We start from the raw sequence: 22977 nt of genomic DNA, 5'->3' as shown, positions 1-22977 counted from the left end.
CACACACACACACACACACACACACACACACACACACAGAGAGAGAGAGAGAGAGAGAGAGAGAGAGAGAGAGAGAGAGAGAGAGAGAGAGACCCAGGCTGCTTACCTGGAAAGCATTGTGGAATCCCAGGTTGGCCTCCAGCTTCAAAAGGTCTTCCTGTCCCTGCCTGGGTTACTTGAATTACATACGTGAGCCACTCCAGACTCATATCATTTTTTTTTTTAAGTAGTAAAATGAAGTTTCTGGGCTGTATAGAAAAGTGATTAATGAATGGTCTATGCGGCATAAAAGATAGTGTGTTCTAACCAGTGACTCCCCAACAGTGACTGCTTTTACTCTGTCATCTCGTTTTACTTCCAGATCTCTTGAAGCAACTTCTATTAATAAGAAAACACTTTCTTTAGCGCTCAGGAATGACAGGCTCAAAGTGGTGGCTAGCCTCACAGAGCTAGGCCACTCGAGCAGCAGGGAACTGAACTGGAGACTTGATTGTTCCCGCCCACAAACTCTACCCTAAAGATGGGGTGCTTAAAAAAGTGTACTTCTGGGGTTCCTGGGGATGATGCTGGGATAGGGGACAGCTTCCGAAGGGACATAGTTCCAGGCAGTAGTGGGGACTGGCATGGGAGTGCCTGAGCAGAACGTTTGGTAAATAGGAGGACTGATTTCTGCAGTGACAAGGGCGATCTAAGTATCCGCCCCCTGCCGGGGATGACCGGTCAACGGAAATCAGGGTCAGTGAGGTCCAGAGAAGGAATACCTGTTGCCTAACGACTCTGTTCACTGACTATTTAGAAGCGTGTAAAAAGCATAGTCTTTCTCCCAGGTTGTAGGTAGAAGAATGTATCTGGAACCAAGTTACAATTCTTAATGCTAGACACTGTTTTTCAATTGGGAGCCATGCGGTGCATTCCTTCTCTGTGGGTAGTTCTGCCAAGGGGGACTTCCTAAGCTCCTCCTGAGTTGCTCTCTCCCGGGAGACCTCTGTCTCCTACAATTCTGTCCCATATCCTTTTGGCGGACAATCCTCCTGGGGCTCCTCTTCTAAGAACCACAAGGTCTTGCCTTCTGGTCGGTCTGTCCCGCCTCGTCCCGGGCCTCTGTCAAGCTAAGGCACGACCGGAATGCGCGGGAGGACCCGGGGCGGAGTCGCCGGTAACCGATGAGACACGGGGCGGTTCAGCCGGAGTCCCGGCCCAGACCAGGCGGGTCAAGGGCGGCGCGGGGACCAGCACCATTCCCTCTGCCCGGATTCCCGCTTGGTCTGAGCCCGCGTCCCCACCCCGTGCGGCGCCGCCCCGGGACTCTGGACTCCAGTGACGTGTCGATCCCACCCACCGTGTGAGCCTGGCAGAGTGCTCAACTCGGGGCTGGAGAAGCCCGAGGATCCAGAGTGGGAACGAGGAAAAAGTCGCCTTGCGCGCAGGGAGAGCGCAGGACCCGCCTCGCCTAGCAGTTGGCAGACCAGGGAGGAAGCGATTTGCGTGCTGCTCTGGGCCGGGACCGCCCGCGGCGGTTCAGCGGGAGGCAGGAGGGAGGCGCCGCAGCCGGGACTCGACGTCGCCGCCCGCGCCGCCCGCGATGGGAAGTGCCTTATAAAGCCGCAGCCCGTGCAGTCCCACAGACTCCTGGCGACGCCGCCCTGAGCGCGCGGGCCACACGTAGCCGCCCCAGAGTGCGCGCAGAGCTGCGGCATATTCGCGGGGCACCAACTTCTCCCCAACGGGGACTCTTAACCGCCGTTGCGGGAATCGAGCGCGTCCCACGGAGAATCCCTGATCGCCCCTGCCAGGACCCACTCTGCCCAGGCGGACCCGAGGCGGGGGCCGAGGGCGCCCCCGGCGGCAGGGGCATGCGCCGCCCGCGGCATGGCCTCGGCGGTGTTTGAGGGCACGTCGCTCGTGAACATGTTCGTGCGCGGTTGCTGGGTGAACGGGATCCGCAGGCTCATCGTCAGCCGGCGCGGCGATGAGGAGGAGTTCTTCGAGATCCGCACCGAGTGGTCGGACCGCAGCGTGCTCTACCTGCACCGCAGCTTCGCCGACCTGGGCCGCCTGTGCAAGCGCCTCCGAGATGCCTTCCCCGAGGACCGGTCTGAGCTGGCGCGCGCGCCGCTGCGGCAAGGTGCGGGGCTGCGGGACTGGGGGCACCGGGGGATGCGGGCTTAGGGAGGGGCTTTGTGGGGGAGGAACTTAGTGAGGAGATCTCATCCAAGTGCGATGAAGTCCGCGGGAAGAGTTACTTAAAACTCTACTATTCGGCACCTGACGGAGGACATCTAGACCCCGGCTTTCCTGAATGGTCGTTCAGAAAGGGCTGGGAACCGGCACGGAGTCTGGGGCGCACACTCTTGGAGGATAAATGAGATGGCTGGGAAAAGGGACAAGGTCAGCAGGACTCTCGCCTGACTGTCCCAAAGAGCGAGCCTTTAGTGAAGAAGCGGAGGCGACATCCAGAGCTGACAGCTACTGGGTCCCAGCTGCTGTGGAGAACCAGTGGCGGCTGGAATGGGTTTGCTGGAAAGAGTAGAGACCGTTATAGAGTATCGGAACTCGGGGGGGATCGCAGCAGGTATGATCACTGCTCAGGTCCTGCCCAGTAGAGGCCCCATCTGTATTCTGCCCCGGGGACAGCTGAGCCTGAAAGCGAGGTGCCACGCAGCAATCTTTTCCACCTCTCCTAGGAGAAGGCCGCCCCGCCTGCATCTGTAAGGCCAACCCAGGGTCCCCACCCCTGAGCTGGGTCCGCATTCGGATTTGATTAGCCATGGCCGCCTCCTCTCTGGCCGTGTGACGGTCCTGGTTGGCCGTGACTGTTGTTTTCTCAAACAGCAGTGGCTTCCCCTTTGCTTCCTAAGGACAGCAAAAGAACTGGAAGAGTGAAGGAAACTGGAGAGAGACCTTGATTGAGACGGGGGAGGGGGGAAGAATAAAGTGTGAGGCAATGAGCGGGGTAAGCGGTGGGGCAGGAGGGATCAATATAGCTTCTGAGCAGACTTTCCCCCAGTAAGTGGCCTCCTGGGGCTCTGAGACCCATGGACCCAAGTCCTCAAAGCAGTCATCCTGTGACAGCTTGGGGCAAAGTTACTCAAGGTTAGCCAGTACGCATTTCCTTGGCCTCCTGTCTGACTAAGGTCTTGAGATAACCTCCGTTTCCCTCTGGTGATAGGTTCCACCAATGTGTGGCTTATGTGGATAATTAGCTCCATTCTCATGACACATCCCCTGGCAGACACATCATTTGGACAGGTTCCCAAAAGCAAGTGAGTGTGGAGGCCCAGAGTGACAAGCCTGGTTTAGATCTCCATCCCAGCCGCTCCCAGTGGCTGAGCAACGTTGTCAAGATTAGGCCTGTTTTTATTGCTTTAAATTCGCTCTTTGTTATAGTTTTAATTTAACAAATGAATGTCTGAGTCAGGAAAGCATCAGGAAGGGTCACTGGTTTACTCAGTGGCTACTTCTGGAACAAGGCAGTCCATAAACAAGTTGAACTTTCTGGCTCTCCCTCTGAGCAGTTCCCAGAGCTCTGCTGTGACCACAGACTAGAATCATGTCGCATCTATGAGAATACCTGTTGCCTGTGGGGTTTTGTGAGGGGTGAACCACCAAGCTGTATCTGGTGACAATAAGCGTCTGTAAAGGACACTTGTTTACTGCTGGTGCCTTTTGGCCAGGGGTGCTGGTTGCAGAGAGTGCGGAAAGGGATGTGACTTCAGGGTGGAGTCACAGGCGAAAAGGCCTTCCCTGAAGCAGAAGGGTGGAAACCATCTTACCCTTGTTCACCTGGCCTCGTTTGCATGTATGCAACCATCTGGAGTCACAGGCCCTGCAGTGTAGCTGCACATTCTCCAAAGAGTAAAGGAAGTATTTAGAAGTGATGAGAAGTGGGTGACTATCGTGGAGGAAAACAAGGGCTACGAGAGCTGCCTTCAAGTATCTGAAGGGTAGGGAGAAGTGGGTTAGATGTACTGATGGAGCCGGCAGAGTGGCTCCGTTGAGATGCAGTGACTGACAACCTACTAAGTGACCATTAGAATTGCCCATCACTGGTGCCCGGTCCTAGCTGATGCAAACCTCTTATGAGGGTCCACCTCGTACTCCCTAGATGAAATGAGGATGAGCTCTGGGCACAGTAGAGAGGTGACCCTGAAGCACGGTCCATTCTGTTTCTCCTTTCTCTGCTTGATTCTTCCCTAGTACCACCCTCAATTTCTTCCACAAAACCACGAAGGTCCTTTTTCTTCCATTGATCCTTTCAAGTCTAGGGAAAGTCGTGTGCCAAGTAAAAATACCCCATAGTAACACAAAAGAAGATTCTACCTCTTGTCCATGCAAATTTGTTATTTGCTTTAAAAAAAAATCGTATTTTCAAACTATCAACAGGGAAGCACTCCAGCTGTGTGGAGTGCTGGCAATGTAATTTCTGTCAGTCAGATTCCCACGTCTGTGTTTATTGAAATCTCTGGGCCAAGCTTGATTTATGTTATCTGGTTTCCATTAGAAAAGCTTCCCCAGGAATAGGCTGGTAGGAGTTCTTGATACTCAGCAGAGTGGGGAAGCCATGACTCTGCTTTGCATCTCTGAATCTTCACGCAGTTGAAGAGGTGCTGAGCCCTCCGTCTTGGCTCCTGCAGTACTGCCACGAGAGAATTAGGTTTTCTTTTTCTTCTGTGGTGTTATGCTTAGTGGATGACCATAGCTTCTTTATGTGTTCTGGTGACACACGGGCAAGGATAATGGTTACCCCTGTGTGGGTTTAGGCACGGTGCTGTTTGGATGAGATAGAGTCGTGCTGATTTCAGTCTTGCTTCTCTCCTGTAGATTTTTTTTTTTTTTTCATGGAACCAGGTCTCTCCAGACACTAACTAGCAGCAGGTTGGTAGTTTATGAGCCAGGGCTGGTAGAGTCGCTTCTTGCTGTCCTTCAGCCCTGGGATGGGAAGATGGCTGCTTTTTGTGGACATTGTGTTTGGGTTGCCAGGGTGTCCCCTCGCCCCCTCTTACTTTTCTGCTCTCTTTCACATGGGGTTGTGTCTTGTGTTTAAGTCCTCTGTGCTTTGTGATACCCACTGCTTCAGATTGTGAGCAAGACCTCTCGATTTGTTTACATCTCACACATACGGGAAGGCCTGCGCTTAAAAGCAGAAACATGCAAATGTTTCCTGTTGACCATTTGAGACTCTTGGAGTATTTTGATCCTCTCTGCAGTAAGCACCCATGGCAGAGCTGTGACGTCTGAGCTGGCCTGGTTATCTCTGCTGCTACAGATTCTATTTCAAAGTGGCCAGGTGAGCTTAGACGTTTGGTGACTACATTTTGGGTTTACATTCATTTATGTGATCCCATATCGGCTGCCAGGCACCGTGCAGGTGCCAGAGGCAAGGAAACAAGTAGCCAGCAACAGCTAGAACCTTGCACTATCCTTTCGATGACTGCATTTTGGTACTCAGAAGAAACACTGCTACATAAGCCACAAAAGAAGCAATAACTTTAGGGGGCAGGGAACATGTTTAGTTTTTAGGTAAGGGAGTCGAGGATGATCTTACTGAGTTAGAGATTTGAAGGAAAAAACCAAAGCAGTAGTCACCTGGGGCCTCCAGGTGGATAGAGAACACATTGGGGTTGGGGGTTAGCAGTGGCCAGAATAGCTCTGGTGGAGAGTATAGGTTATGGAGGTGGAAAGGCAAATGACATCAGTCATGATCTCCGTCCTCACTGAGGACTCTGAGCCAGGCAGTTGATTTGGTATGAGTTGAACTCCAGCTGATGTGCTGAGACAGACGGAACAGAACAAGGGAGAACATGGAGGAGGTATGGAGGGTTGCTGGGACCGGGCATAATGGAGCAGGCGTGAGAAGGGGCTGCACACTGGCCTGGGGGGAAGGGGAGAATCCATGGAGGCGCTGAGAGACTAAAGGTTGGTGTGTGGGGCACACAGCGCAAGCCCAGAGTTCTGGCTCACTGTGCTTCAGTGGAGTAGGAAGGGCTGGCTTCGGGGGTGGGGTGGAGGGTGGGGCAGCCTGGAACCTGGCATTTAGCAGCCCAAATTGTCACATGAACCTGCGCCTGGTGTTCCTGTCCCTGGTGTGTTCAGCTTCATCACCAATGCTGGGCACCTCCAGTGTATGGGACACTGTATCTTCCCAGACAGGAGAGCCTCAACTGGGATAGTACCAGGAGTGATTGGACACGATGTAGCCCTTGGTTCCACATCCTAGACCTGTGCTTTGTTCCCCTTGTCTGCCCCAGCTCTCCATCATATTGTCATCATCAGGGAGAAGTGTGATGTCACTGGCAAACAGGGAGGACCAGCTGTGGCTCAGAGGCACCAAGCTGACTTTCTTAGTGAGCATGCTATAGGCCTGAATAGCTGAGCAGGGTATGGAGTTGCCACTTCTGCCTGGCCTTGGATGTCGGGATGTTAGGATGCTGCCTTTGGCGTTTGCTGCAGCCTCCTCCCCACGTAGAGCTTCCCCAGGGACATCCTGCCATCCTGTCTGGGCAGCTTTCACTTCTTGGATTTGACCATTTCCTCTGACTCACCATTTATTTATTTGTTTGTTTGTTTATTTATCGTCTCTTTCATGTGTAGAGCACCCCCCCATCCTGTCCCAGGGTGCCTGCTCCTCTTCCTTCTCTCCCTCTTCCTTGTTTTGTATTTGTTTCCAGATCCCTGCCCTGCTGCCCACACCAGGCTCCACTCCCGACATCTCGACTCTCTTCTTCCATAAATAATTTCTTGGCTGCACTTGGTTTCTGATTCCCTGAATCCATGCCATAGGTCTTGTACTATGGCCCAGCCCACCACGACATGTGGGCTGCCTTTCCTAGCTGTAGATGAAACCAGTTAGAACTTACATAGCCAGTCCTGCTTCTTCCACCTACATCATGGCTTCTCCCATGGGATGCTGGAGGGAGAAGCTGGTCTCTTCTCCTCCCGGCCTCACTGTGAGCCTGTGGGCAAGGCACCCCTGACCCTGTGCACTCAGGTGTCTGTGCACTCCGGAAACTTAGGTCCCTGCCATTTCAAAAACCAGTTTGGACCTGATAATCCTCTGCTGGTTTGGCAGACACCTTCCAGAAGTAAGAGGAGATCCACTCCTGCATTGTGCATAGTTGACAGCAAGAAAAGCCACAGTACGTGTCCATAATAGTAAGGCAGAGAGAATCAAAGACAAGGTACCTCTCCACAGCGCTGAGCTTGCAGCAAGTGAAGAGTGTTGGCTTCTACTTGGGAGGGTCCAAGGGACTGGCAGTGAGGTACAAGCCAGCCTGTGTTTTGTTTGAGTGTCTTCAGAGGTGAAGGCCAGGCCATCACACCTTCCTCTGGGCCAGCAGCAGGCTGAGGACAACAGATTGAAGGCACATGCTGTCATGGATTGGTACTGCCAAGGCACAGAAAGATGGTTATAGCATATTTATATTTGGTGTGCTGGTGATTGGACCCAGGATTGTGCATTCTAGAGACTCATTCCACTTCTGAGCTAAACTCTCAGCCCCACAGTAGTGCCATTTTTTTTTTTTTTTTTTGGCATCTTTGGGTCACAGTATGGTACTCTGTTTTTCAGTTGCCATCACTTAAAAGGCTGTGTTTTGCCACTTCTTGTTCTGGAGAAGACCCCGAGAGCCCCTTGATTTGACATTTGTCCCCGCTGGTGGGAAGATGGGAGGAAGGGGAGTAGCCATGGTCCCGTGCTGTTCATTCCTGGCAGCCTCGGTGTCTCCTGGTCTGTGTGCTGCTAGCTGTTCTGATGACAGTGAGGGCTGGTGCCTGTCCTCATCCCACCCCCAAGTGGAGTGATGACGGCCACAAGTTATTTCTTGGAACTTACACATGCAAACTCGCCTCTCCCATTTGTTTGGAGAGCAGACGCCTGCTGCTTACCCTTTGCGGATGAGGAAAACATGTCGTTGTACTTGGACAGAACAGGGAAAGCAGGGGAGTGGAAGGGACTCTGCTGGTAGTGTCCTGTTGTTACCTTTTCTGTGTGAGGACATTGAGGGCCTGGGAGATTGGGTAGCAAAGCAGGAGACACAGCCAGCTCTTATTGCTTTCAGCCAAGTAGCCTAATCCTCAGGGTTTGGAATTTCTGCCTTCCTCCTCTTCTCCCCCCTCCCTTTCTCCTCCTATTTTCTAGTAAGCCTATAAAGTAATAGGCTTCATGGTGACAGTGCATATGAATATTTTATTCTAATTTGCCTACTACACTGCCCTCCCCTAGCTTCTCTCCTTGCTGGTGGCTCATTCTTGATTTGATAGCAACAAGAACACCTGTGTGGCAAAGTGGTGACTTCTACTGAGTAATTGTAGCCACGAAGTGCCCAGCACCAAGCTAGGCACATGGAGTTGCTGGCCTTTTCAAACTGTCTGCCTTATGCCCAGAGTAACCCCTGTAGCCCCAGTAAAAGGGCCCTAGGCAGGACAATGTGGAGACCGGAGCATCCTACAAGGCTGACCCACCTAAGAGCCAGCTCACTGCTTCCAACAGTGCCCTTTGCAGGTGTGACCCCACCTTGCCCTGGCTAAGAGAGATGGTGCCAGGTACCACAGTGGGACTGATTAGGCCTATGTCTTCATCGAGTCCCAGACTAGGACTTATTGCTTGGTGTGGGTCAGACTTGAGAGCCTGGGGAATCCTGGGTCAGTGTGTGTGCCACTCCAAGCAACAGAATTGCCAAGCATGTAGTGTGTTTGCTGCCGGAACCTGCCTGGGAAGCCGTGCTCTCCTTATGCTCTGTGGAGCTTGCCTTTATCTCTGTCTCAGCTCCTATGGCTGCACACCTTCCCCAGCCCCGGGGCCTCTTGTGGACCTCCACACCGCCATTTCTGTTCATCCTTCATGCCCCCTCCTGCTGGCGTGAGTAGGGGCATGCTCTGTGTTTTCCAAGGCCTGAGCCCTGTCCATCATGTGTGGTCAGTGTATGCCTCCTGACCACCTTGTGGACAGCACACATGTCCAGGAGAGGCAGGGTTTCTACACAGGTTTAGGCCATGGTATCCCCCAATCCGTGTTTTGTGAACTTCAGACAGTGTGCCCTTCCTGTGTGGAGAGGTGAAAATGGGCAAATGCCTTTTATTTAAGCCCAACTGGCAGGGGCAGGAAGGGGCAGCTTAGTGGACCACACCGCTAGTATGAAAGATTTTAGGGTTCATTCCCAGCACAGTAGGAAAAGAATGGCCAAGTGAATGGGGGGGGTTGTTTGTTTCTTTAAATAGGGTCTCACCTTGTAGCCAGGGCCAGCATCCTGAATGCTGGAACTACAGGCATGTGCCACCATGCCTGGTTTGTGACTTGCTTCTACAAACTGCCTGAGTTCTAGGAAGGGAATTTTGCTTTAGGTTGGAGAAAACTAATGAGCAGAGAGGAGGGATTAGGAAACTGGGGGGAAAAAATCAGAAAGTTCCATATCCCGATGCATTTTTATTTCCCACTTGGAGAAAACAGCTTGGCCCCTTTCAGAGGCCCCTGCTGGGAGCAGGAAGGTTAAGAAGAGGAAGGAAGAACAGCTTTCTCCTCTGGGTTCCCAGGAAGTTTCCTCCTGGCTCCACCTCCCTCCTGTGTTCTCCTTCCAGCTTTTCATCCCGGGAGAGGCGTGAGCAGGATGGCACTTCTCATCTCTGTCTCTGTGATCCCTGCACACCTGGCTATGCTCTGCTCAATGGGACAGAGGGAGGGGCAGGCCAGCCAGCCAGAGTCCACTGGCATGTGGTAGGGCTCAAGGGAACTTTTGTGTGTGTGTGTTCCCTGATGTTCTATCCTGTGTCAACACACACTTGCGCATGTGTGTGCCATGCGTGCACATGCACACTGTGCAACAGCACCGAGCGAAGACTCACTTGGGGTTTTCTAAGACGTTAGGACCTCCACTGGAGGACCTGATCTCAGTCTCTGCTTTTTGAGCCCAGGGGAGTACCTGTTTAGAGTCAGGGGTTCCGGCTCAGTATGAGTTCAAGGCCCCTGGTTCGTTCTATCCCCAGCAAGCCAGCCTACAAGCAAGAAGGAGGGAAGGCGATATTTAGAAGTGATTGAATGTTTTCCTAAAAAGAAGTAAAGTATATTGTTTCCAGAATTTATGATGTATTCAGCCTTTCAGTGACCCCCCAGCCCCAGTACCTCTCTCACAGCACACAAATACACACAGTCAGCTTTTCCTAGCCCTGCGCTTCCGTGCACAGTGTGTTGATGGGCGCATTTGTTAAATGGACAAGAAGCCACTTCAATGCAGTTTGTTATCTGGCCCTAATAAAAAGTTTCCCCCTGGGGCTGTCCTTTGTGGGGGAGTCAGAAAGCTTCCTCCCTCTTAAGAGAGGCAGGTGCTGTGGGCCATGGACGACCCTTAATGCATGTCTTCTCTGCTGACCTCCGCTTCATCTGCCCTTTATTAACCAGAATTCCTCTGCAGAGGAGGCACTAATGTTAGAAGTGCTTCTTCCCACCCTCCCCCTGTCCCCCCCACCTCATCCCAACCCACCAAGTCTTCTGCCGAGGAAGCCTGGGGCATTTGTCAAAAGGATGGAGGCCAAGCTCTGTTTAACAAAGACATGGGACTTCAGACCCAGGTTGCTGAGGTTAGGAAACTAATTTGTTTATGCTTGCTTCATTGAGTTTTAGTTCCAGGAATAAAGCAAGTGTTTACTTTTGCTAAAAGCAGCTAATTATATAAACAACCACAAACTATGGTCTTGTGAGGCTAAAGCCACACGCCCCTGGAGTGGAGGGGGGCAGCTCTAGGCTGACTCATTTTTGAAATAGGGTCTCACTATGATGTATCTCTAGCTGGCCTGGAATTCCCTGTGTGGACCAGGCATGCCTCTGCGTCCTAAATGTCAGGATTGAAGTAATGCACCACCATGCCCAATCAAGCTGACATCTAGTTCCACAATATTTATGTCTTTGGGTTACTGCAATACACATGACATTAATAATTTTTTTTTTTTTTTTGGTTTTTTGAGACAGGGTTTCTCTGTGTAGCCTTGGCTGTCCTGGAACTCACTTTGTAGACCAGGCAGCCTTTAACTTAACTGCTTGTACTAAACTTGGATAAAATTCTTGTGTCACAAACTATGTGTTGGGAAAATTTGGAACTTGAGGTTATATGAGTAATTAAACTTTTTCAGAAATTAGAAAAATTTCAGGGAGAACAAGGCCTTCTGGGTCAAATTCTTCCCATGTGGGCAAAATCTTTTCCAGTTTGAGATACCCTTAGGCTTATGTGGTGTGTTGGCACCCTCTGCTGGTCAACTTCGGAATTACTGTCTCCCAGTGACACTTATTTTTGAGTGCATCTCTGCAGTCACAATGCCCACCTGCAGTATCATTCATTACAACTTCAGATAACAAAATCATGTTAGACACTGTTTGGAAATCACAGCTATTATGCCTGATTCATTCAGGCTTGCACCCAGGAGTCAAGCAGGTGTTTGCTTTTGACGAAACCAGTTAAACACAAACAAATTCTCTGTTCTTGCAAGGCTAAATCCTTTAAGGAAAAAGGACCCCTGGACAGTTCCATGACTTTTCTTAAACCACTAGTGACATTTGGAATATCAGACCAATAAGCATCGGGCACCCTAAAGTTATTGTATTTAAATACATAAAAAATAAAGTTGAAAAGGTGACAATTTTTCAAAGCTGGTCTGAGTCCCAAGGAAAAGGCTTATTAGCAGGTGCAATAGGAAAAGGTGTGAATGTGAGCAACTAGGGCACTGGGCTAGTAACCATTCCGCTTGGAGCCATGGCTTCTGTCACCTGTTCCTGACAACTAAAGCAGAGACTCATACGTATTTGAAATTCACAATTCACTAAGTTGTGAAATTGGCTGCCTTGAAAGGCTGATTGTAGATGTTTCTTTATTGCTGTGATAAAACATTGACCAAGGAAGGAAGGAAGGAAGAGCTGATGTGGTCTTAAAGCTTCAGATGGGACGGCATGTCAGCCATCAGTGGGCATGCAGTGGGAGCAGGGAGCTGAGAGCTCACACTGTGAACCATAAAGCAAGAAGAGCTCGACTGGAAATGGTGTGGGTTTTTAAACTCTCAGAGACTCCCTCTTGTGACACGCTTCCTCCAATAAGACCACACCTCTTAAACCTCCCCAAACAATGTCACCAACTGCTCAACCATCCAAGCCCATTTGGGGACATTCTTGTTTAAACCAGCACAGTGATGGAGAGCAGAGTGTGTTTCCCTCTCTGTTGGAGGTTGTGAACCCAGCCAAGAGGAACAGAGGTGTAACCAGGCTCTTGCACCACATCTTAAGGGCAAGATGAAAGCTCGTCGTTTGGGAATCCAGAATGGATGCTTCCACCCGGTACAGTGGTGTAGAATGTCCGTGCACTGGCTGCAGCGGAGGATGCAACGAGCCACCCTTTCAGAGAATAAACGTCGTTGCTGTGTCGGTGTGATGGGCTCAGAACGAGGATTGTAGCTCTCCGCAAACAGAAGGCGGCTTTGCCTCTTTGAAGAAAGCAGCTCCCTGAGGATCTGGTGTGTGTGTGTTTTCTCTTTTCAAATAACTCCAAGGAGTTCTGACTAGGCTCTGTCCTCTGTAGACTACTCTGTAGCAAGGGAGGATGCTCAAAGCAGCCTGCTGCAAGAATAGTACCTGCAGTCTTATGTGTGCACACAACCACACCCTCTTAATGACTGCCATGCTGAGAAAGGTGTCTTTGAGAGAATTCTGTCACTGTGTGACTATCCTGAGTGTATTTACACAAACTGAGCCAGCTGTGCTGTTACTAGGTGATATCTCTTATGCGACCAATGTCATATACGCCACATTATGTCCAAAATGCCACCTGCTGTGTATAACACAAACACACACTCTCTCTCCCTCCCCCCCACCCCCCTCTAAATGTTTGAAATCTGTTTAGGGAGCTCAGGGCTTTGACGCCTCTGGCACTCTGATATTTGTGCTTTTCTTTTCCTTTCTTCATCAGACAGGGGTGGGGTGTGGCTTAGGAAGAGAGGGAGGGGGTGGCTCAGTCCCTTTCTCTAGTGATGGTTGGAGTGCTGTGCTTGAGTGCAGGCTGATGCAGTGTGTATGGAGTCTGAGGTTTTTCCAATGAGCCAGTCGCAGCCTACTCTGTCACCTCTGGGTCTTGCACATTCCGTGCCTGACCACCTGTGGCCTCTATGGTTAAAGAGATAAGGGAGGAAAGATGGGGGTGGGGGGAGGGAAGGAGGGAGGGAAGGAGAGAAGGAAGGGCAGGATCAGAAAACACGTAAGGGTATTTGCATACTTGGAGGCCAGGTGAGGGAGGCACTGCCATGGACATTGGGGGTAGCTTAGCTAGCCTTTTAGAAATGTTCTTTCGGGCTGGAGAGATGGCTCAGAGGTTGACAGCACTGACTGCTCTTCTAGAGGTCCTGAGTTCAATTCCCAGCACCCACATGGTGGCTCACAACCATCTGTAATGGGATCGAACGCCTTCTTCTAGTGTGTGTCTGAAGACAGCTACAGTGTACACATATAAATAAAAATAAATAAATTAAAAAAGAAAAAAATGTTCTTTCATTACATCTGAAGACTCTCTGGCAGGAGTAGCCAGGTTTGAGTTCATCCTAATTTCAATCAGGTTGCTTTAGAAATGAGAAAATTTAGAAAATTTGATCGTGGTCAGTTGTTGCAGGTGGTCAGTCGATGCAGGTGATCAGTCATTGCAGGGAGTCAGTTGCCCCAAACCTTAGCATTTTATCTTTTGTTAACAAAATCAAACCAAAGCCTGAGAGAAACTTTTCAGGACTGACCATAGTTCTGGGATCTAGGTCTCTGGGGTTCTGCTGCAGATGGTAGGGATTGTCCCATTCTGGTCATACAGAGTCCGGGGCAAAGCTAGCATACTAAGGGCTCTTAATTCCATCCCTTGAAAGCTGGTGGGAGACGCTGAAGTGAGAAGTCTTACCTTTACATTGCTCATGGGAGACAGAGGAAGCTCCACATACAGTCTGTAAGATTTTTAAAATAAAATACCGCACAGCACAACAGCCCGCCAGAGCCTGTGGTGACCACTCTGTGGTACCCACAACAAGTACTGATGCTTGGGTTCCTGGAGAGGGCTGTGAGCCACGCCCATGTGGATTTTCCTGGAGATCTATTTTTCCTTCTGAACATTGCATTCACATGCCTTGCCTAAATATGGGATCCATTGACACTGTTCTTGTGGCCTGGGCAGTTGTCACTGGCAGAATGTATCCTTTCCTGTGTCACTCGGGGTAGTGGATTCTGGATCACCCACCCCTTATGCAGTCACCATAGTGGTGGCAACCCGAGGGGGTCGCTGGTTAAGCTCTGCTGTGTCCAGGTGTTAGTGGCATGGCTCCAGGACGTCCCACCGCAGGGGATCTTACATCCCGTTCTACTTCCACTGTCATTTGTGTGTGTGTGACATGGGTCGCAGCAGAGTCATACATTACTGGTTGGCTCCTCAGGGGAAGGTTAGTCCAGGACCTTACAAGTTAGCACTCGACACACGAGGCTTAGCAGGTGCTAAATCTCCCTTATCTGGGACTTTGTTTCCCATTCTTTCAGGTCAGAGGTTCTCAAAATAAACAATTCCTATGCCTCGAATTGCTTGCCATTCTGAGGAGCACGATGTTAAGCCGCCCAGTCCCACCCTGTCTTCCCTGGGAGGAGACTGGTTCCTTTGTCTCGGGTCTCTGCACTGTATATGCCACCTGACTGCCAATCATTAGCAGCGGTCTCAATTATCAGGTCTCTCATGTTTGGGTATCCCAGTGCTCAGGGATCTATAAGCTCCCTTTTGCTTAATCCTGGTCATAAAATGGGAGATGCATGCAAAGAGATGCTATGAAGCCCTGCTTTGAGAGAAGAGGTGGATAGTCGCACTTAAATGAGGAAACCAAAACCCACAAATGCAGGCAAAGAGGTCTGCAGTCTACAGTAGAGGGTATCATGTGTCTATGAAGTTGTGAAGGTGAAATTCATGAGATTCATTCATTCCCATCTCAGTTTAAACAGCAAAAGCGACAGCCATGGGTACAGCTGTGACTTGAACTGAACTAGGATGGAAAAGGCTTTGTTTGCTTGGGTCCAACTCTATCTGTGGTTTCAAGAATTCACGGGAGACACTGAGATGTGTCTTCCTTAAGAATTAAGGACATTTTGCTGTGAAACGTGACACTGGGGTGGTGTTTTCATTGAGGGACACCTGTTGCGTATTTGTTACATATTTTGTCATAGGCTGCTCATCCAACTGACCTGGCCGTTTCTGTCTCTGTTCTAGGACTGCTCGCCATCAAGGGTGCACATGACATAGAGACCAGGCTCAATGAGGTCGAGAAGCTGCTGGAGACGGTCATCAGCATGCCGTGTAAGGTGAGCAGGGAGGCCAGAGTGGCCTATCACCACCAGCCTTAAAGACGGCTCCCTGCATCTCACTCAGTGTTTCATTCCCAGAAGTCCTGAAGGGTGATAGAGGGAAGGGAGAAGTCTGTGGTACTCCTTGCTGTAGTCCTTTCTCTTCAGGGGACAGAGTGGAAGGAGAGCCATGAGGTCTGAAGCAGGAGGGGACAGAGGCTTCTCCAGAACTAGTGGCCTTTGCTCTCTTCCCTCCCTTCGGATCCATCTTCTTGCTTAGGTTTAGAATAGGCATCGGCAAGCCCAGAGCAGAGTCAGCATCCACGCTGGCAGCTTGGCGTTCAGTTACATTTCTGAACTGTGTGCTTGATGCAGGAAATCAGAACCTAGAGGGTCAGGCAGAACTCCTTAGCTCTTAAAGGTTCTTAAAGGAAAATTGAGCACGTAGAAGCAACCCAACAGATAGTAAAGGAGAGCTGAGAGTGATGTGCCAGCTCTGTGCCAAGCATTTCGCCGAGCCACCCGCCCTAGCGAGAGGCCCTACCGGTAGCCACCTCGAAACAAAGAAGCTACAGTGATCCAGTCACTGGGCACAGGCCATCAAGCAGCCCCTGCACAGGTCTGGGACGGCCTCCTGAGCGTCACATCAGTTGGGGTCACCTCTGTGCAGAAATACCGCCCCAGCACACATGGGAGACCTGTGGTGAGAGCTTTATCAGTAATCACTATGTTTATTCCCAGTATTCCAGGTCTGAGGTTGTTCTCACCTTCTTTGAAAGATCGCCTTTGGATCAGGTGTTAAAAAATGATAATGTCCATAAGATCCAACCCAGCTTTCAAAGTCCTGTTAAAATATCAGGTAAGAGCCTCGATGAAGGTGTGGAAGGACTGTGGTGAAGGCGTGGGAGGATTGTGATGAAGGTGAGGGAGGACTGTGGTGAAGGCGTGGGAGGATTGTGATGAAGGTGAGGGAGGACTGTGTTGAAGGTGTGGGAGGACTGTGGTGAAGGCGTGGGAAGACTGTGGTGAAGGTGAAGGAGGACTGTGGTGAAGGTGAGGGAGGACTGTGGTGAAGGTGAGGGAGGATTGTGCTTAGTGGCTGTGGTTGCAAGGCCGTTTCCAGTGTGTCTATGGGGTGGGTGGACTCAGCCTCCACCACTGGGCTCTAGAAGGTCACTTCCCTGGATCAGAGAAATGATTGCTGAGTTCTTACTAAGCAGCGTTAAGTACCTTCCACTTGGTGACTGCCAAGTGTGTCATTTACTTCCAAAGGGGTTAATTTGACATATTAGTTAGAATACTTAAGAAAGAATATAACGACGATGAAAATATTAGGAAGGCATTCTTTTAAACAATATTTATTATTTTAATTTTGTGTCTGTATATGTGTTTTGTCTGCACGTCTGTAGTATGTATATTTACATGTGTGTGCCTGGTGTCCACAGAGGCTAAAGAAGGCACTGGAGCTCTCAGAACTGGAGTGGTAGACGGTTGTGAGCCACCAGGTGGGTGCTGGGAACTGAGTGTGGGTCTTCTGGAAGAACATCAAGTATTCTTAACTGCTGAGCATATCTTCAGCCCCAGGAAAGCATTTCTGAGGTAATGACTGGAGTCAGGCCGACCTACGGAAGTGAGGGAGCCCCTTTGAGGAGGTGTTGAATTTGGCTATTGGCTTTAGGGAAGCTTTTAGCTTTGGTACTGTTGGCATTGACATTGTACTGAGCCTTCTAGCACTGAAAGTCAGCCACTGTAAGGGGAAGTCAACACCATAGGCCCTACAGAGGAAGGAAGGAGCCCCATGGCCTGCTTGCTGTTTTCCTAAAAGCTGGCTATACTTGTCCAGATAATTGTATTTTTTTTTTTCATTTCTTTAGGAGGCTAACCTTTAACTTACTATTTAGCACAGGCTGGCCTTGAACTCACAACAGTCCTCCCTAACTATGTCAACCTCCTCAGTATTGGAATTATAGGTATACACCACTTGCGGGAGAGCCCACGACCGTGAGTGCACAGGGTGGGTGGTCCATATGGGCTGTTCATTGTGTAGCAACTTCCTGGTTATCTTAGAGGAGAGCAGGCAGTTTAAGGGCCTAGGGGACTTTTTTAAACTGGCACCTGAGCTCTAGAACCTTCTACTCAGCTGATTGCATGTAGTGAGGCTGTTTGTCTGGGTTTTCTGAACAATGGATGACTTTTGATCTTGTCATATCATATCCAGATCTTGGGGCTCCTCCACTGGACTCTGGTTATTGTTTGTGCTGTGACCCTCAAGGGTCACCAAGGCAAACCCTCCCTCCCTCTTCATTCCCTCCAAGTCTTTCCATTTAAGGAACAGATGGTGATGGTGAAGACCTACACCAACCTTTCTCTTCTTCTCTTGGGGGATTTCTTCCTGCACTCTGGCATTTGGAGAGCCGGTGGGTGCCATGGAGTTGCCACAGATTCTCCTCTCTGGGGATGCTGATTTGTTGAGCCTGGGACTTGAGAGGCCTGTTTTTTCTCTTTGGATGTTGAGGCAGTAGGTGGTGAGGGCTCCACCAGATGGCAGCAGGCACTGGTTGTACTTAAGAAATCCTGTCAATATTCTAGTGCTTTGGCAAGGATAGCCACTGAGACTTAAGCACTCATTTCCTGTGTTGATCTAAATGTTTATCAAACCCAAGAACACACGGATGAGGTGCAGCCGTGACTACGTAGCACAAAGGAAACAGAGGTCTCAGGTCCCAGCTTCACCCGGTTATGCTATAGAACCCATAGATTTCACCCACAGAAGTAGGTTGTTCCCATCAAGGTTTAAAAGGGAATACTTTTTGTTGTTGTTCATTAATCCAGTATCCATTCAATCTTAACCATAAGCTTTACTATATAGAGATAGACAGGTCATCTAGTTAACAAAAGGATATTGCTTAGGCTTTTGTTCTGTTGTTGGAGTAAACTGAAAATATAATGCCAGGGAGGACTTAGAAAGGAGGAAGGCTATACTGTGAATGCTTCCCAGGCTGGTTAAAGACCTGCAGAAGAAAGGAATCAGGAAATTGATGACCTGAAGGGTTAGTGACAAGTTAGGAAAATCACCATTGCAACACCATGTACACTAACTGGGACATATTGCAAAATATATCCACTGATGGAGAGAAGCTAAGACCAATGGGGGAAGTTCAAGGAAAAACAGGGTTTGCACAGTATTAAGACCTTGTTCTCTGAGATATTTGATAATGGCAAAGAGAAAGCAACCTACCCATCCCGGTTTAGCATCGCCAGTAGGCCTGTGCATATTGTTGCAGCACACACATGCACACATGCATGCCTCATACTTTCACAGAGGGGCACTCAACATGCCCTGTGGGATTCTGCCCAGTGACATATCATCACCGAGTTCTAACCACCTGGATATCCAGCTCCAGGAAGAGTTGTGAAGTCACTCACCTGAATTCCTCACAAGGCCTGCATGAGAAACAAGGACAGACCAAAGCCATCAGAGTCAAGGAGATCCCGAGTTCTGGACTGCATCTGTAGCAGAAGAAAGTAGCAATAGTGAGGCACTAGAGAAACCCCATTGAAGGGGCTTTACACTCAGTAGCATCATCTCTTGGGTATTCCCTGGATGTGATGAGGGACCCTAACTGTATGAAGTATTGACAATAGGGGGGCTGCTATGGGTCATGTGGGAGCCCTGTCTGTGCCTTCATGGCTTACCTACAATTCTAAAATTAAATTAAACATTACAGAATAGGAACATAGGAACATGAAAGCATCTTGTGGTCTGGAGAATGGCTCAGTGGCAGAACCATGCCTCGCAAGGTGAGACCTTGAGTTTGATCCTTGCACAGGGTGTGGGGTTAACCTGAAAATGAACTGTTTCTAGAGTTAGGGATGTGGCCTAAAATATTAAACTAGCTAGTTATTTTTTTTTTTTTTGCTGTGGGTTCTAAACTGACATGTGAGGAATTCGTATCTTAAATTTATTTGAAAATGGGCTGCAGGCACTGTAATATTTCTTTAATTATAACACTTTCTTCAGTTTCTTAATTATTATTCTTGTGTGACAACAGGTGGAAAATAATGAGTAAGTGTCATGGTAATAATTAGTATTATTTGAGACTTCAGTGTTTGTTAGAGTTTTCAGACATATCATTCTGTTGAATGTGCAGCTGAGCCCTGTATAGAGGATAACCAAGCAGAACTAACCTGTTCTCCAGGCACAGGTAGCAGGAACAAGGTTGGAAACAGCTGTACGTAGGGTCAGTGTGCATACGTGCTAATGTTGTGGGTTACCAGCAGCGCAGCAGTCTGCAGTCCCATAATATGAGCATCAGCAAGGCCTTACTGAGCTTGAAGGCACAAGTTCTTGGTCCACGTCACTTCTGTTGGTTACTCTCCTCATTACTGTCACTAAAGACACAGCTTAAAGGAGAAAGGGATTATTTTGACTTTCAGTTTAGAAGGGATACAGCCCATCGTATGGAGGAAGGCATGGTTGTGGGGGTGTGAGACAGCTGGTCACCTTGTAGCTGTAGTCAAGAGGCAGAGTAGACAGGAAGTTGGGCCAGGCTATTAAACTACAAACCCACCCCTAAGTGACTCACCGCAGTGAGGCTCCCCTCCTAAAGGTACCCCAATCTTCCAAAGCAGCATGACTGGCTGGGGATTAAGTGTTCAAACACACAAACCTACAGGGGACATTTCACCCTCAAGTCACCACACCACCCTCCAGTAGAGACTGATCCAAGAGTAACTTCCCATTCAGGAGGTTGTTGATCAGTGTGTAGATGGCGACTGGGGAGGGCAGTACTGCAGGACTATTAGCAAAGTGGTCGTTTTAAACTGATGGCCCCTGCAGGTAGACACATGATAAGCTCAGGCTTTCCTTGTTGTAAATTTTGGATAACCCTTCTTAGGTTTTTAAGTGATGACTCTTCTTAAGGTATTGTTTTTAAGTGAATGGAAGAAATGAAAATATAAACTATCACAGAATCTTTGCTCCAGTGTTAGCTAGCTCAGGCATAGGGAGAGCCGTGTGTGTCGGGCTAGGTTTTGAGCCTGTTGTGGTACCTGCTTTTGCGTTCATGATTCTTGGTGAGCCATTTGTTTCCAAGCTGGTTTGGAATGGATGCACTGATGGTTTATAGACTCCATCTGTGTGCTCAGGAGACTGCTGGTTCAGTGTGATGAGGGTAACCTGGGGATGCAGGAGGAACCCAGAGTTTCTGGGGACTATGGTTGGTGAAATACCAGCAATTTGACCAATATCCCTCTGTGGCCTGGATCTAGGACTTTGAGAGACTGGAGACCAATATACTTTAGTGTCCCCAGGGCTATACTGGCCTTAGGAACTCTTTGTCATAGACATCTGAGGAGTGACTTGTTCCAAATCTATTCTGGAAAGCCCAGTAAAGATTCCACATCTTTGACTCTGCAGTTCACATTTAGCAAAGATTAGGCATGCAGATAGCTTCAGGAGTTTGTACAGAAGTGTCTTGCATCCCAGGATTCCTTCCCCATCCCAGATTCCCATGGTAGCGGGGAGGAGAAGACTTGGCCTGTCAGTTAGCAGTGTGAAGGCTGTACTGGGGCTGCCTGTACTTCCTCAGACAGACAGATTTGGGTCACAGTTAATAAGAACAATAAAGAAAGTGGTTCTCTGCTGCCACACCCTCTGAGTGGGGAGTCGAGAGAATCGGAACTTGTGTGGGGTTCAGTGATTTTCAGTCTGACAGCTCACTTCCTGAGCATCTTTCCTTTGCTCTTTGTACACAGAAATGTAGCTGACCCGAGTTCCCAGACTCCTTACCTATTGGTTTGCTGAGTCCCTTCCCGGTGCTGCACACCACTGGGTGGAGGAGCAGGGAAGAAGGCAGGGGAGGGAGCCAGAGCTGATATCCTATGAGTGTGACTGACTGAGGAAACATGCTGCAAGAGAGCCATGGCACATGCCAGCTCCTTCTCCAGGAACCAGACATGCATTTCAGCAAGTCCTTAGCAAACTAATGAATAGGCGTTTTGTGAGAGTGAAGAGGAAACCTATTTTTCTTTATTTCTTTCTGGCTAATTCCCTAAAAATTCTCTGCCTAAGGACAGAAGTTCTAAGAATGGAACCCCAAATGCCTAGGAAGGTGAAAAGTAATCAGGAAGTGATCATTTTCATCACGAAAAAGCAAACTTATATACTCAGGAATAATTACACTGTGGTCCAGTGGGGAGAAGGCTAAGATGATTCTTTAGAAACAAAGGCGTCTGATGTCCAGTAACCCTTAGGATGGGGAGAGATGCTCTTATTGGCTGTGTGGGCCTGTGGAGGAGGAAAGGCTAAAGTCAGCTGGGTCCCTAAGGTGAGGATGCAATCTTGTGGATTAAACATACCCAGAATGTGTGGTAAGTGTTAAGTGTGTCTTGCAGGCAAGAACCTTGCTTAGGAGGACTTCAGAGGTGGTCCTGAGCATGGAGCTCAGCTGCCTGAGAGCCAAGGACTGGAGATGAGTGAGGCTCACAGAGAGGGAGGATTCAAGATGGCACCAAGCCTGATGATCTCTCGAAGGAAAGGAGATTCAGTTCCTTCTGAGCTGTCAAGGTTATAGTACGTTAAAAAGAAGAAAGCCAAGCCACGGGGGGTTCTTACAGTCAGCTCTCCATGTCTGTGGGTCCAGAGTCTGGATTCAACCACGTCCAGGCCAAAATACTGGGAAAAGGACTCTGTCTACTGATCACGTGTAGCCCTTTCTCCTCTGTCATTATAACAATGACTTAGATATCATTTGCATTGCACCAGGTATTATAAGTGATCTAAAGATGACATAAAGCCTAGAGGGAGAATAAGTGGAGATTCTAGAAACACCGCCCCAGTCTGCATTAGATATTTAGACATCATGGGTTTTGATATTCAAAGAGGGTGTCTGTAACTAAATGGATGCTTGCTTGCCGCGACATTCTCCAATAACAAACTTAAAGGTTTCTCGTAGAGAAGAGTCCCAAGGCCACAAGGCTGCAGTGAAAGCTTCTAGCTTGGTGCCAGCCACCAATCCTCCCCATCAGCTCTTTCAGCCACAGGAGAGCCCTTGTAAACTAACTGCCAGTGTAGACAAAGGAAGCTGCTTTTGTTTGTTGATTTTTCTAAAGTACCCACATCGGTGCTTATTGGGGGAAAATATAAATATATATACAGTTTCATGATACAAAGTCAGTGAGCCACTCATTTAAAACGCAACCTGATCTCATCCGATGCAATTCTTTTTTTTTTTTTTTTTTTTACACAAATATATTACATTTATTTTTCATCTAAAAGATTAAAAAAATCATGCTTTATTACATACATGTAAAATATTAGATAAAACTAATAATTTATATATTTATGAGGTTCTCATTAATGATAGTCAAAATTTAAATTAGACACATAACACATATATATTCAAAAACAATTATGAATACATAAGTTTTTAGGTAATATAGTTTTAGTTAAGATATATAACTATATTTCTCAATGGTATTTTCTTGTAAACAAATTTATAATTCTAGAATTATCACTTTGTATTTCAGGCAGTTAACTCTATTAGAATTTTGAAAAAGTAATTGCAGTTAGTCTGATTTCCTTAAATAATCATTTTATTTAGTGAGAGTTACAGAAAACCCATTTGCATTAACTGAGAATCCTATAATTCTCCCTC

At 48.7% G+C, this 22977-nt stretch overlaps 1 protein-coding gene across 1 annotated transcript in view; it reads left to right on the top strand.

The window, feature by feature from the left end:
- Positions 1-1145: 1145 nt before the first annotated feature.
- Positions 1146-22977, top strand: part of Pxdc1 (PX domain containing 1) — a 25673-nt gene continuing 3841 nt past the window's right edge. Inside the window, exons 1-3 of the mRNA XM_021180326.2 lie at positions 1146-2125; positions 15246-15337; positions 16061-16178. Of these exons, the coding sequence (XP_021035985.1) occupies positions 1870-2125; positions 15246-15337; positions 16061-16178 (466 nt within the window). The 5' untranslated portion in view covers positions 1146-1869. The remainder of the gene's footprint in view (positions 2126-15245; positions 15338-16060; positions 16179-22977) is intronic.

This window comes from Mus caroli, chromosome 13, assembly GCF_900094665.2.
Source record: "Mus caroli chromosome 13, CAROLI_EIJ_v1.1, whole genome shotgun sequence".
In the NCBI taxonomy this organism is placed as follows: domain Eukaryota; kingdom Metazoa; phylum Chordata; class Mammalia; order Rodentia; family Muridae; genus Mus; species Mus caroli.
The sequence above is the reverse complement of the archived record's forward strand: the minus strand, read 5'-3'. Positions and strand labels throughout refer to the sequence as shown.